The 15,417-nt window shown below is 43.3% G+C and overlaps 1 protein-coding gene across 1 annotated transcript in view; it reads right to left on the bottom strand.

The window, feature by feature from the left end:
• Nucleotides 1-2,072: 2,072 nt before the first annotated feature.
• LOC119129719 (protocadherin-1-like) overlaps nt 2,073-15,417 on the bottom strand; it is an 81,383-nt gene continuing 68,038 nt past the window's right edge. Inside the window, exon 5 of the mRNA XM_037263106.1 lies at nt 2,073-3,471. Coding sequence (XP_037119001.1) covers nt 3,038-3,471 — 434 coding nt within the window. The 3' untranslated portion in view covers nt 2,073-3,037. The remainder of the gene's footprint in view (nt 3,472-15,417) is intronic.

Raw genomic sequence — 15,417 nt, 5'->3', positions numbered from 1 at the left:
TTCATTTTTCTGGTTTTGATTCATTTTGGTGTCAGAAAGTTGCGATTCTTGTCATTTAACACTTTTGAAGGACTGACTGTTCGTGGCGAGTTGTTGTGATGATGTGCCGATCAGGTGGCAATGGAGTTGGGAGGTATAAAAACACAGTGTGCCCGCTCAAAGTTTTGTTAAAAAGGAGAAAAAATAAAATAAAATGTAGAGCACATTTTGATACACGAAACCAGTAATTGACTGATCAAATGGGAAAACTGACAGCCTCAAAACCTTTTTATATTTATAAAGTCTGCTTATTTCATGCACAGAATTATAATACACAATAAAAAAACAAAAAAATATGAGTTGTGGTAAATGTCCTTTCCAACGCTTATCAAACGTTGAAAATTTGAGTGTCAAATTGTACATGATTTGTTTTGAATACAAAATACTTCAAAGAACTTTAACTATGTGTTCTTCTCTTTTTTCTATGTAATGTTTTTAACAACCTGCCTTTCCTCGTCAAACCTGACTTTTCCGTTTTTAAAAACAAAATAATTCGGACTCTCGCCACTCGTGCTGTACACGCTACACAAGGCACCCTGTGGCGTTAATGTAAGACGCGCTCAGTGTTAGCGTTAGCATGTAGCGTGTGCGGGAGGGAGGATTTGTCAACAACTTTACTTTTCACTTTGGGTGACAGTTGAAGAGATCAGTTATACTTTGAACAAGACAGTTTGATTTTTAAAAAAAGAAAGGATTCATTATCAGAGGAATTTTCCAGTCTAAATATTTGCAAGTAATGCAAGGATAGAAAACAAAACACTTTTGAGTTGTAGTAACTTATTAAATGTAGTTGCTGAAAAGTTCTTCAAAAACAAGAAAAATGTTGCAAGCATGTTGGCATTTTTTAAATATTTTTGTTTGCCAAATAAATCGTATCACGATTCTTTTTTAAAACCAAAAACATTAAACTCGATAACATAACATAACATAACATAGCAACTGTGCTATTAGGCTAATGAACCGCTTCGTCCTTAGGAGAGCCAGAAATGTTGCAAATGTTGTTCTGAGACTTTTTTGTGGGTCTACTCATAATAGACATGTCTACCGAATTTCACGTTGCGAAATCAAACACAAATCAGAATTAGGGGTCATTTTATTGCCCAACGATGATAGTGAAATTTCGAAGGCTAACAAATTAAAGTGAGTAAAAAAAACAACTTTTTTTTCTTTGCAGGGTCAAAAAGTCTCAAATTAAGACGAATAATTTGTGACACTGCCTTTAAACTTTAAAAAATGAACTGCACTCTTTCTCACACGCATGCACACACACACACACACACATGCACACACACTAAAAACCAACAGAGGCAGCAAAAGGCCACAGAGGGTCAGCTGAGGTTAATTGGCGGCAAAGAGTAAATGTAACCTCCGTCCTCCATCTTTACCTCACGCGGCAAAACACACCGGCCGCTTGGGAGGTGCAAAGTGGAAAAAAATGACCTGATTCCTGACGGCCAGGACGAGAGGAAAGATGAAGAGGAGGAGGAAGGTAGAGGCGTGTGTTGGGCCTTGAAATGGAAATACTTCTTCATAAACTACTTTTTAGATTAACAGATTTGGAAGCAGATCACTCCAACAAAATAGGCACCAAAACCAAACTGAAATGTGGCCCTCAATAGGTGAAATTATAATAAATGTTTTGATGTCAACATTCTGGCTCCTCCCAGGATGAACAACAGTTGTTAATTATGATGATTATGTTGGGAACAATTTACATCAACTTGATTATTTGTGCTGATTTTTATTACGTTGATTGACTTCCTCTTTTGATCAATTCTGTGTCAATCAAAATTGAATCGACAACAACAATCACAAAAACATTTTGGATTCACTTGAATATTACTAATTACAACCTTGATGATGACGACGACGATGAAAGTTTCAGTTTTGATCTGGCAGTAAACTTGTGGATAACAATTTTGTCCCTTCACGAGCGCTCCCCCCCAAAAAAAAATTTCTGCAGCGTCTGTACATGCAAAACTCATCAGTCCAGCAACGTGACGTCACATGAGCTTTACAATATTGTATTTACATGTGGAATTAGGGGGAAAAAAAAGATTCACTCCATATGTTAACGAGGCAAATATCCTCGTAAAACAAAGGATAAAAAACAAACATGCCAGATTGTTTGACGTCCAGAAATTCTTCCCCTAAATCCAAAGAAAGAAGTTCAAAGTCAGGCTAGATAGTTTCACGCAGAATAGTGAGAAAAGATTTACAACAAAGCCCACTCGAGGGGGAGGCGTCGGGTGGTGGGGTGAGATGGTGGGGGTGAAAAAAGAAGACACAAAGCAGTTTGTTGTTTACATTCTTTCCATTTCCTCATTTACAGCTGATTGGCTGGCACAAAGCCAGGTGGGCGGGGCCTAGAGCAGTGGGCATAAGGGAATGTGGGCTGTGCTAAAACACAACCAGGCACAGGTGAGGTGTTTAAGGGCAGGAGAGGTGCTCGGTGAAAGGTTTGCTGGAGGTGGTGAGGTATTCAGGAGAACCCATGAGGTGTTTCGGGCATCGGGCGTTTATTTGGGTATGGAAAGGCCTTGGGGTTATGGTGAGGTCATGGAGGGACGGGAAATGTGTTTCATGTGTTAACGATGTGTTGAGGCGCTCACAAGCAATTAGGGAGGTGTTTGGGCTTGTAACAAAGGTGTTTGAGAGCTCAATGAAATGTTTAAAGGGGTGGTGAGTTGGTTGGAGAATATGGTTTCCGTAGGGACAGTAATAGTTTAATAGAGCAGGGATGTCATTTGGGATGGTGAGGTGTTCAGGGGCTGTAAAGGAGCTGATTGAGGGGTGAGGTGGTTAGGGGTGGGGGTAGTGTTTTTGGGTGGGCATGAAGGTGAATAGTAGAGCGGAATGGTATTTAGGGGACAGTGAAGGAAAGGTTTCAGATCCTGGTAAGGTGTTGAGGGGGATAGTGAGGTGGGCTGGGGTGGTGTTTTTGTCAAGGTGTTCAAGTGAGCAGCGTCAAAGGAGAGTGACGCGCGACGGTCCTCCCTCACAGGTAGATCTCCCTCTTGGCGGCGTGGCCTGTGGGGGTGGTGGCTGAGTGGAACTCCACTGCCTGGCTGAGGGGGATCTCCTCCAGGCCGCAGTCTTTGGCAGGGGTCTGGCCGGCGGCCCCCAGGGGGTAGGCACTGCTGTAGGGCGTCATGAAGCGCATGTTAGCAACCCTGCCACCGCCCACACCACGCTCTTCCACGGGGACGGGCTTAGGACTGCCATTAGCCACGGGTGGAGGCGGGTCGTGAGTGGCGTCCATCTCCTGGTAAGGCACGAAGGTGGACAGCTTCGGGGGAACGGCGGCCCCTTTGGGCACCTTGCGGTTCGGCGACGGCTGACCCGGCATCCAGCATGAGTCCGAGTGGCCGAACTCGGTGCACTCACGCGTGCAGTTGCCCGTCATGGCCACGTCCGGGAGGGGCCTCAGATCTGCAAAACACAACACACGCTTAATAAGTTGTGTTGCCGTGACAACAATGAAAATAAACTTTAATTAACTTCATACAGTATATAATGACAGCTTCCCCAAGGGATGGGGGACCTCCACGGGCTGCGTTTGATTAAAACTGTTATGGAAAAAGTGGAATTCATGCAACTCTGGTGGGCAATCTCCAGGGCGTGACGAAAATGAAAAAGATGCACCGCTGTAAACATTGATTTCACTCCAGTAATTTTTTTTTTTGTTCCAGTGACTAAATGCTGCCAAATCATCCAAAATCAATCAACGGATGCTCCATAGAAATTACTTTTGAAAGGGGTTGGGGTGCCCTGGAAAGGGGTGTGCTAACTCTGACGGAATTTTAAAAGGGGTGAGCGGTATAATAAGTTTTGTGATGGTGCTTCTGTGATGCAAAATCACTCTGTAGATGTTTAATAAGATTTGTTAGATGCTTTTGAGGATAATGTGGTGCTGAGGTTAGCGGTGCGCCAGCGCTGTCGGCTTTTTTAAACGATGTGCGTGAACAAAGCCAATTAGTAGCCCAACAGAAGAAGAAGAAAAAAGAGAACGCATGATATTGAAGAAAAGTGGGAGAAGAAAGAATGCCGAAAAGGTCAGCGAGGCAAAAGGCAAATGTGAAGCGCGTGTGCAGAAAGTAACCTTTCTCTCCCCACGCGTGACATTAGATCATTCTCTAATACCCCGGGCTCTGAGGAATAGGGGGTGCAAGGCGAGGAGGGGTGCGTGGGGGTTCTGTCCTGGCCGGTAAAAGCAGCCCCCCTCCTACTTGCCCCCCAAATGGCGTCCGTCCGCTTGTTGTCAATTGAAATTCATGGCCTCCATTTTGCAGGCAGCAAGCGAGCGAGCGCCGCTGCTGACTCGCCAACATGCTCACTCACACATTTCGTATTCCTGCTTTCTCTCTCGCCTTTTATTATTCCCGCTGGCTGATGTACGGTTGGTTGGCGCTTGAAGGACTTCCTGAGTAAAAAATGCGGCTAATGCTGCGTCATGAACTTTGCATTTGGTCCCTAAAACGTGATTTCTATTCGATTGTCATACCATTGTGGCCGACTATTTCAAGCTTTCTCCCCTAAAGGTGAAACAATTAATCGATGGTGGGGCGAGAGGCTCCGCTGACAACTGGGTGAATGGGGAGCTGTCCAGAGTGCTGAAAACGTTCTGTCTTGCTCCTCTTGTATTTTTGTGGAGAACAAACGTCAACTGAAGACTTGCAAGTCAAGTATGAGTGATTCTTTTTTTATGGGTGTCTTAAATTGACAATAATTTGATTAATTTGAATCCTTGGATTGAGGATTTAAGCGTCATTTTTTTAAAGAGATCATTTAAGTGATGCTTTTGAAAAATAATCACACCCTTTTCACAGTTTTTTTATGCATGCTGAATTTAGAATTAATTTTACTAGTAACATTTGTATTGTTAAAAAATTATAGCAACTACCCCCCAACCAATCACTTTTGGGGGGTCACATTCAAACTTTGTCTAGTCACTGTTTATTCTCACTTCAACGACTTTTGCAGAAATTCAATTAAACGGCAATTACTTAAAGGACGCAGGGACGACGACGACGAAGGTGAGATGAAGATGGAGGAAAATAAGAGAGGGAGTGAAGGGAATGAGCTCTTTCATGTGTCAGGTTTGGCAGTAAAGGAAGGAGACGGGAAATTATCAGCAAAAGAAAAATACTTGCAGAATATGAAATATAACAATAAAAAAAAAGGAAAAGTTGCCCGCTCTTTCGAAAACACCCTTGTCCCCATTCTTTACATTATTTTATGACGTCTGAAGGACAAAAAAAAATAAATAATTGACAAAAGGCAATTTTTTTTCGCCTGTGTTTTGTTCAATGAGCAATTTTCAAACCTTTTCACACAGTGATTGTGCAAAAAGTCCGCGTTGTAATTGGTGCCTTTCACACAGAACGTTTTTTTTCTCATCCCCTTTCACACAACTGCTGGGAAATTTCTCACTTCCGCGTTTCTGCAAAGTGTATGTTATGCAGCCACAACAATCCTCAGAAGTCAGAAATTTGTCTTGGTCCCTCCCATCTACTTTGGTACCTTTCACACACGACAACAACACGTGGAAGAAGAAAAATGAGAAAACGTTGTTGGTTGTAAGCTGTGTGAAAGGTAATTTTGATGGTTAAAAACAGTAAAAAAAAAAATCTGTTTTTAATGGCAGTGCAATTCATTCCACTTGTACTCCATTCTAAGGTGGAAAATGTTGGTGTCCTTTTCCACAAAGCTTTGAAACGTTTACACAGTCCAGTCATACATAAGGAAAGAGAAATAATCGCTTTTTGATGGTAGAGTGAAAGGTGGCCAGTGTGAAAGTAAGTGTGAAAAATGAATGCTGGTTGTTAAACTTCACAGCCCCCGTTCCTTCTTTTGGCTAATCCCCTTTCACACACTGACCTGCCTCTGTTATGCCTTTGATACAACCTGAAAAGACAGGAAATTGTCATGGTCTCTCTCTTTGTGCCTTCTACCTTTTGTAGAAAACAGCCACATGGGAGGAATCTGGTTGTAAAGGGCGGCGTGAAATTCAGATTGTCCTGAATGAGGAGATGCATTCCGTGCTTGTTTGTGCCTGTGCATGTTTGATGCTCGAGTTTTGTAGCATTTTGTATTTTAACATTTGTGAAAGAATCGGACAGAAGGCGCCTGAAGCAACTTCAAGTGCAATAACGCTGCAGCAGCTTCTCCAGCACATAAATATTTGACCAATGCGAGTTGTGCGTATGTGTGCGTGTCAGAGTGTGTGCGTGAGTGTGCGAGGTCTTTAAAGCTACAAGGTTTACTTTACTTTAAATTCACAAGCTGACCTGAATACAAAAATGGTGTCTTTTGTAGCATCCTTCTATTTTCTTTGTTGCTCGTCCTCATTAGGTTGCGGGTGAGTTGGAGTTGATCACGTGGATAAACCCTGGATTGTTAGCCAGCCAATTGACAGAAATAGGCTACCCACCAATCACTTACACTTACATTTAGACAATTTCGTTAATAAATGAAAAATACATGCTTTAAATTGGAAAAACTACCTTTGAAAGACACAAGACAGTATTGTTGAGTTAAGGGAGAAACATTAGTAAAGATCAAATATAGACTAGGTGCCACATTTCAAAGGTCAAAATAGCAGAATGGTCATTTCGGATGCAATGGCGATTGGTGGCGAGTAATGGAAATATGCACGAGTAGTTTTCTGTCGTATCAGATGAGAGCAGAAGCGTTTCAGTTTTCTCTCGTTGTAAATGCAAATGGAGCGATTATCTTCGCAAGGCGATTGATGGCGAGTGGTGGTGATTGATGGCGAGGGGTGGCGATTGATGGCGAGTAGTTGAGACATTTTTTTTTTCCTGTTGTGTCGTTCGACAGTAGGAGTTTTTCTGTTTTAAATCCGTGTTGCCTGGTTCAAACACTTTGAGACACAAATGTGTCATGAGAATCTCTTGAATGTCATAACTATGTGACAATTGATGGGACGCATATAGTTTATTTGATTTATTGGTGTGAGTGTGAAATGGTTAGGGTTTTTAGAGCAGAAAAAAAAACACTTCAGAAGATGAAAAAGTGGAATAGTTAACTGATGGTGCATGTGTGGAGACAGCTTTCTGTCAGTGAAATACTTCAGAAGATACACAATTGATGGACATGTGCTCATAGTGTTTTCTGTTGCGTCAAAAAATAAAAACAGTGGAGAAATTTTAGTTTTCCATTTTTAAATCAACCGTTACACATCTGAATAGCGTGCGGCCGATTGATAGCGCATGATTGACGCATGCACACGTTGTTGTTTTCCATCATGTCATATGAGCGCATTGGAGCTGTCATCGCGTTGTAGATTAAAAGCGTTGTTGGCGTTAACCCGCACATCAAAACTGGAAGTGCCCTTCTCGCTGGAAATAAGTGACCCCACCCCCCTCTCGGCACCCCGTCGTCGTCTGGATGCGTCACGCTCGCACCCGCCAGAACGTAAATAACATCAACAGCAAAGTAAATCAACGCACATCTGAGGCAGTACAGAATTAGCGGCGGTTTGACAACAACGACGATGATTATTAATAGAAGAAGAAGAAAGACAAGGAGAAGGAAGAGTGGTTGTCATCCCTGCGGTCTGGCCCTACTATGACAGGAAAATTCAATTATCCAACAAAAGTGAATAAATTTGCAGAGTCGGCGCCCGCGGCGGTAATATCTCCCAGGATGCACTAAGGAGCAAGTGAAGGTGGGAGGGGCCACGGGGACCAGGGGACTCATTAATGGGACGCCGCCATCTTGGAATTATGCAGAAAGTAAAAAAGACACCATGCGAGAGTAAGAACTTCCTCACACACGAGTGAAGTCATTGAAAACTTCCCAAGTGACAGTGAATGATGTGATCTCAAGTAATGAAAACATCTACGTAGAAAAGTGAAAAGTTCCGTACGGAAGCAGCAAGTGTAAGGAAATAGGAAGTGAAAGTATCCACCATGCAGCAGCAACAACACCAACTAGTGTTGGCTCGTGAGTGAACGATTCGTTCAAAAGAACGAATTCTTTCAGTGAACGGTTCATATGACTTCAACCAGTAGGTGTCGGTAATGCGCATTGAAGCTGGTGCCACCTCGCCGTAAAGTAAAACGAAGAAGAAAATGACGCGCATCAACGGATCAGTCAGTGAACGTGTTGCGTCTCCTGGCGTGAACTATGTAAACCAGAATGTTAGATTTACGATTTGCCAAGGAAAAAAAGAACCACTCACTGAAACTCCACTTATTTTATGCACGTTTTCTCCAAGCTAACGGCTAATTTTATTGCATGAAGGGATGCGCCGTTATGCAACAACGGGGAGATTATGCTTCTCTTTGGGTAATCTTGATTTTATAACATTTATAGCAGTTTTTAAATAACGTGTATGCATATATACGCCTGAATATTGTTATCCAATATATCTACTGCAATTTCACATTAGATTGCTGGTTTGAAATTGACTTTTATCATTATTATTAAATAAACATTTATGTTAAAACGTGTCTGGTGTTTTATTCCTTGTTTTTATATTCGCCAATTAAAACATAAAAATCAGACATTTGGTTAACTGCTTTATATGACTGTGTTTTACGTTGTTATAGGAATTGGTGTCCGCCAAAATAACAAATGTCGGCATAATGGATGTTTTTTTCAACCTTTTATTCAAACACATTCTGTATAATAACAACTACAATCCAACAAATACAAAATTAAAACCTCAATATCGTCATAGCGTGTGTTAGCTGGCATAGCAGCAACGCTGTCTGTCACTCACTCGTGAATCTTCGCAAACGAACCTGAAAATGGCGGTGTACCTAATAGAGTGTCCGAATGATGTCACAGATCAACCAGCCAATCAGGAGGTGGGGCTGAGGGCGGGTGTGGCACTTTCACTTGAGCTTTTTCCCGAATGAAGTGGCCTGTGATTAGGTACACCTCATGGACACTTCAATAGGTACACTACACGAGGTAAAAATAAATAAATAAATAAATAAATAAATAAGAAAGTATAGCTAACGATTTGGTGAATGATTCCTTTGAACAAATCTTTTGAGTGAACCGATTTTAAAGATTCAGTTCATTTAAAGGAACTGGAATGCACATCACTAGTACAAAAGAGTGCCGACGGCCAAAAGCTGCCAGGTCGAAATAGCCGACTGGTTAGCGATATGCGCTCTTGCTTGGTATGACCTGCGTTCGATTCCAGGTGAGAGCATATACTTTAGTGTGCTTTTGGTGAAAAGTGCCACACCCACCCTCACCCCCTCTTTCTGATTGGCTGTTTGATCTGTGACGTCATTCGGACACTCTATTAGGTACACCATCATTTTCAGGTTTCAGGTAATGAAGTGGCCTGTTATTAGGTACACTTCAAAATGGCGGTGTACCTAATGGAGTGTCCAAGTGATGTCACAGATCAAACAGTGAACCAGGGGTGTCGACCTCCAGTCCTTGAGGGGCCGCATTCCAATATGTTTTCCAAGTTACCCTCGTTAAACACACCTGCGTGAAAAGATTTTGGTCATTTTCACGTTCTGCAGGAGCTAAACTTTTCACGCAGGTGCACTTAACGAGGGAATCACACGGACACTCCATTAGGTACACCGCCATTTTCAAGTGTACCTAATAACAGGCCACTTTATTAGGGAAATATCATGGTCAAAGGTCACAGGTGTCAAGCTCTCGTCCTTGGGGCCGCATTCCAACATGTTTTCCAAGATTCCCTCGTTAAGTGCACCTGCGTGAAAAGTTTTAGCTCCTGCAGAACGTGAAAATGACCAAAATCTTTTCACGCAGGTGTGTTTAACGAGGGTAACTTGGAAAACATATTGGAACGCGGCCCCGAGAACTAGAGCTTGACACCTGTGACCTTTGACCATGATATTTCCCTAATAAAGTGGCCTGTTATTACGTACACTTGAAAATGGCGGTGTACCTAATGGAGTGTCCGTGTGATTCCCTCGTTAAGTGCACCTGCGTGAAAAGTTTAGCTCCTGCAGGACGTGAAAATGACCAAAATCTTTTCACGCAGGTGTGTTTAACGAGGGTAACTTGGAAAACATATTGGAACGCGGCCCCTCGAGGACTGGAGGTCGACACCCCTGGTTCACTGTTTGATCTGTGACGTCACTTGGACACTCCATTAGGTACACCGCCATTTTCAAATGTATCTAATAACTGGCCACTTCATTACCTGAAACCTGAAAATGATGGTGTACCTAATAGAGTGTCCGAATGACGTCACCGATCAAACGGCCAATCAGAAAGTGGGGGTAAGGGCGGGTGTGGCACTTTTCACTAAAAGCACATCAAGGTATATGCTCTCACCTGGGATCGAACCCAGGTCTTACCGAGCAAGAGCGCGTATCACTAACCAGTCGGCTATTCCGACCTGGTACTTTCTGGCCGTCTGCACTCCTTTGTACTAGTGATGTGCAGTGCGTTTAAGAACTGAATCTTTAGAATCGGTTCACTCATAAGATTTGTTCAAAAGAATCATTCACCGAATCCTTCTTATTTATTTATTTATTTATTTATTTTTACCTCGTGTAGTGTACCTATTGAAGTGTCCATGAGGTGGTTGGCTGGTTGATCTGTGACGTCATTCGGACACTCTATTAGGTACACCGCCATTTTCAGGTTCGTTCGCGAAGATACACGAGTGAATGACAGACAGCGTTGCTGCTATGCCAGCTGACACACGCTATGACGACATTGAGGTTTTAATTTTGTATTTGTTGGATTGTAGTTATTATACCGAATGTGTTTGAATAAAAGTTTGAAAAAAAACATCCGTTATGCCGACATTTGTTATTTTGGCGGACACCAACTCCTATAACAACGTAAAACACATCATCATATAAAGCAGTTAACCAAATGTCTGATTTTTATGTTTTAATTGGCGAATACAAAAACATGGAATAAAACACCAGGCAAGTTTTAACAAATGTTTATTTAATAATAATAATATTAAAAGTAAATTTCAAACCAGCAATCTAATGTGAAATTGCAGTAGATATATTGGATAACAAATTTCAGGCATATATATATATATATATATATATATTTTATATATATATATGCATAAACTAATTCTAAAGCTTCAGTTCACTTAAAAGAACTGGAATGCACATCGCTAACACCAACAGAAAAACAACAACACATTCCCATACGACATTTGGGCAAAGTGGAACACGGCGAGAAAGAGATTTTGTCATCCTCTTCGGGAGAAAAAAAATGAGAAAAGCGTTAAATTATGAGTGAGGTTCTTTCTCACAACTTCGCAGACATCGACATTACAAAATCATTAACACACACACACGCAGGCGGACACACACGACAACAATGCGGCAATGCGAAAAGATTAAGAACATAAAAGTTTTTTTTTCTTGGAAGCGTTCCAGTAAAATTCTGTCAAAAAAAGTTTTCCCGGGAGCAAGTTGACTTGGAGGAAGCTTTAAACTTCCTGGAGATGGAGAAACTTGAGTCTTCATCGTCAACAATGAGGCTTTGTTTTTCGTGCGTGGGTGTACGCACTTGTAATATTTTTTTTCCCAAATGAAGTAAAGAAACTTTTTGATTTACCACACGGTGTTCACATGAGGACAGGCTGGTCAGACATGCACGCGCAGGAACAACACGTACACGCGCGCTCGCTCGCACATACACAGTCCAAGGTTGGTTGTTGTATCGTGCTTTTGCGGGAGATAAAAGAGGAAGTTGTTATCAGGCGGTGTTCGGCGTGAAATGAACAAATAAGGCGTAGCTGCGCTAAATGTGACTGTGCCCCGGGGCCCGCTTTGCCCACAACGCTATGTGGCGCAACATATCTGCCGCGGGGCGCTCTCAAGCAAAAATGCAGCCAAAAGTTTAGAATCGCGCACACCGTCTGGGTGCGTGGAAGTGTGTTTGTGAGAGCGAATGTGAGTCTTTGTGAGTCGAGTTGTGTGTATTTATGCTGGTGTGCGCACCATCATCATCGTCATCATCTTCTGGCGCTTGATCTCCCTCGCTCCCTTGCACCCCCGCGCTCATAGTCTCTCCTTTGTAACTGATCCCAGCTCGCCGCGTAACGAGGCGCTGGGACGCGAGGCGGGGGACCGTCTCATTTGCATACGTAACGAAGCAAACCAGCGGGAGAAAGAAGCAAAATGAAAGGATTTGTTAACGTTGGGATTGGGTTGTTTTTTTTTTCCCCGCAGCGTTTTTGACGGCCGTCTAGGAAGCCGCTGGGAAATTTCTTTGCAGTATATTTGCATGACGGCGGCGGGGGATGTGGAAGAGGATGGTTACGGTCATTCCGTCGTCTTCTTCATCGTCCCAGCGTTAAATGTTGAAGATACAAACAACAGAAGCGAGTTTCTGAGTGTTTTCCGTGTTTTCCCCCTGCAAAATTCCATGGTATAGTTTTTTCAGGTTTTTTTTCCCTTTGCCTAATCTGTGATGCAAAAGAATTACGGCGTGAAGCCGAGCCGTTATCTCGCTCATGCAGCACGAGAGCGAGCGGGAGAAAAAGCGCGAGGAGGTTGAATAATGAATCAAACACGCTCCCCACTCGTGCCGCGCACATTTCCCGCAGCGTGCGTTAAATATTGAGTGGCCCCCTTTCACGCAAATGTGGGGAACGGCAGTGATGTGTCAAAACCCACAACAATGACCCCACGACCCGCCGTCGACTTTTTATCACGAATTCCTGCGCGGTTTCAACTTTTCCTTTAGCATATTCGGTGTCGGTACTTTTTAGAACAATGGTGTTAAAGACGGTCTTTGCATTTTTTATGTACGGCGTAACACAAAACAGTGAAAACAGAGGGCAGACATCGGGAGCAGGTAAAGTTTCACCCTGACACTCACTTCGTCACAATTTTATTTATTTATTTATTTATTTATTTATTTATTTATTTATTTAATTTGACACAGCTCTCATACCGCTCCAAAAGTTGACAAATCGACAGGTCAACTTCAAAAACCCTAATTTAGTGATGTGTGTTTCAGGCATAAAAAGTCCTGCATCTGATATTTCCCCAGAAGTTGGGATATTTTCTAATCTATCTTTCACACAGCTCAATAAATCTGAGGAATAAGAACGTATGCATTTTTAATAAACAAACAGTCCTGCCTCTGACAGTATTCCAAAACTGAAAAAAAATTATTCTCAATCTACCTTTCACGGTAAGCAGCAAATCAGGGGGACAAAAGTTCAGCATTGAGAGTCAGTGAGAAAGAAGCCCCCTTTTTATGCAAACAGTTCTGCCTCAGATACTTTCTTAGAAGTACAAAAATGAGATTTTGGATTTCAGCCTCCCATTTAGACTCCAACAGAACAATAATAATACTGACGTCACCAAATTGACAATATTGTCTTCAGCCGCATTTAACGGAGATCAAATACGCAACGGAAGAAGCCAGGTGAAACTCTTACTTTAAGGGACATTGAGGGCGTTGCCCCTAACAGCAGTCAGCCCTTGTTAGGTAAGCGATGCTAACTAACTGCCAAATAACGCCTGATGAAAATAAACAATGTGTATCAGTGTATTCGCGTCTTATGCGTAATAGCGCCTCCTGTAACTGAGCAGTGATTAGTGTGAAGTTCAGTAGAAAGACAAGGGAAAATCATCCGAGTGCCTCTTTACGCTTCATTACACACGCACACACAGACACGCACACACTCGGACCCCCGGGAAGTCTCAAGTCAACCAGCAGGGGTCAAGGGGCACCAGGAAATGGACAGGAAGTGGACCGTGGAGGACAGGGCTGGTGTCTGAGAGAGCGACACAACTGGAGCAGAACAACATGGAGCCTCTAGACAAGCACACACACACACATATGCACACGCACACACACCTCGTAATGTCCCCTAAGCCAACAAATGTGAAGGATGTGATGCGACGTCTGACGCGTCCATTTGCAGTCAACGAGCCTGGGAGGCTTTGGCCCCGCCCCCCCAGCAGCAGCTCGGCCAATGGGACCCCGGCGGCTATGAGAATAGTTTACTGTAGTGACTGGAAAGTCAGACGGCAAATCGGAAGGTCGAAGAGAGCTCATTTCTCTTGTTCCCGAAGGAAGTGTGTATGTGTGTGTGCGTATGTGCACGCATGACATTTTTCTGCATATCATGTAAATGTTTTCTCAAGTGTGTGTATTTATGTATGTCTATGTGTGATTGCATGCATTTTAGTTGTGTATGTGTTTGTGTATGTGTTGGAGTGCATTGTACCTACATTGAACAGTGTTTTTCACTAGTTTATATGTGTGTGTGTGTGTGTGTGTGTGTGTGTGTGTGTGTGTGTGTGTGTGTGTGTGTGTGTGTGTGTGTGCGTGCGCACAAGTGTGAATTATGTGCATGTATATTTCGATTGTGTGCATGTCTTACTTGCATTTTATCTGTTTCCATGTGTGCGAATGTGAGTGTGTGTGTGGTCACACAAGTGTTACAGTAAGACTGTGTGTGTGTGTTGTGTATGCATGGCGTGCGTGCACGTGTGCGTGCATTGGTTTACTATAGTCAGTGGCACCAGTGACCCATGTTGGCCTTGGTGTGGTTTTATCTGTGCTTATGTGACCCGAATTGTAAATACAGAATCCTGCACCAAGCTGTGTGTGCTAATGTTTCCTTGAGTGAGCGTGTGTGTGTGTGTATTTGTGATTGTGTATGTGACTGCATGTGATATGAATTATGAGCATCAGCCTCCCTGTGACCCTGATGCGTGTCCGCGCTGTATGACTTTGTATAGTGCATATCAATGCGCATGTTATCTGTTCAGTGTGCGTGTGTTTGTGTGTGTGTGTGTGAGGTTAATTGGGGGGAGGCGTTTTAAGTGTTGCCCGGGGAGATGCGCACTCGCCATTACTGCCGTCCCCTTCATTGGCTATTCAGCACCACACTCTGGACCAAACAATCCACCGATGCATAGCTGGAGGAGGTGGAAGGCGGTGGTGGAGGTGATGGAGGGGGATCGCTGCCGCAAGCATAGTCGCCAAGGAGGGCTTGTGGCTGGACTGAGCGGAGCAGGAGCAGGAGCGAGCCCCTGTGCTGGAGCTCAGAGGGGAGGCTAATCCTTACACGCAGAGGAGGCGATAATATCCCAGGATTAAGCGGGGGAAGGCAGCACTAACTCATCGTGGCGCTACCCCCTCTGTCAAAACACTTTCACAGCACTTGACTTTGCTCCGCCGTGTCGTGCGCCACGTCAAAGGCAGCGTCATCGAACGAGGGCAAGGGCAATTCGCCCTGCTTCTCGTGCAGTCTGAGTTTCATGACATACATTATGGTGGAGTCTGCGTTTCTCAACTTGGGCTTTTCACACAGAACCCAGCATCATATTGCCACACAACAACAATCTGATTATTTTGATTACGTGAAAGGGGCTCGAGAGGCCCACAGACTGAATTGAAGATGTAAGT

Source organism: Syngnathus acus, chromosome 10 (genome assembly GCF_901709675.1).
Source record: "Syngnathus acus chromosome 10, fSynAcu1.2, whole genome shotgun sequence".
NCBI classification, from domain to species: Eukaryota; Metazoa; Chordata; class Actinopteri; order Syngnathiformes; family Syngnathidae; genus Syngnathus; species Syngnathus acus.
The sequence above is the reverse complement of the archived record's forward strand: the minus strand, read 5'-3'. Positions and strand labels throughout refer to the sequence as shown.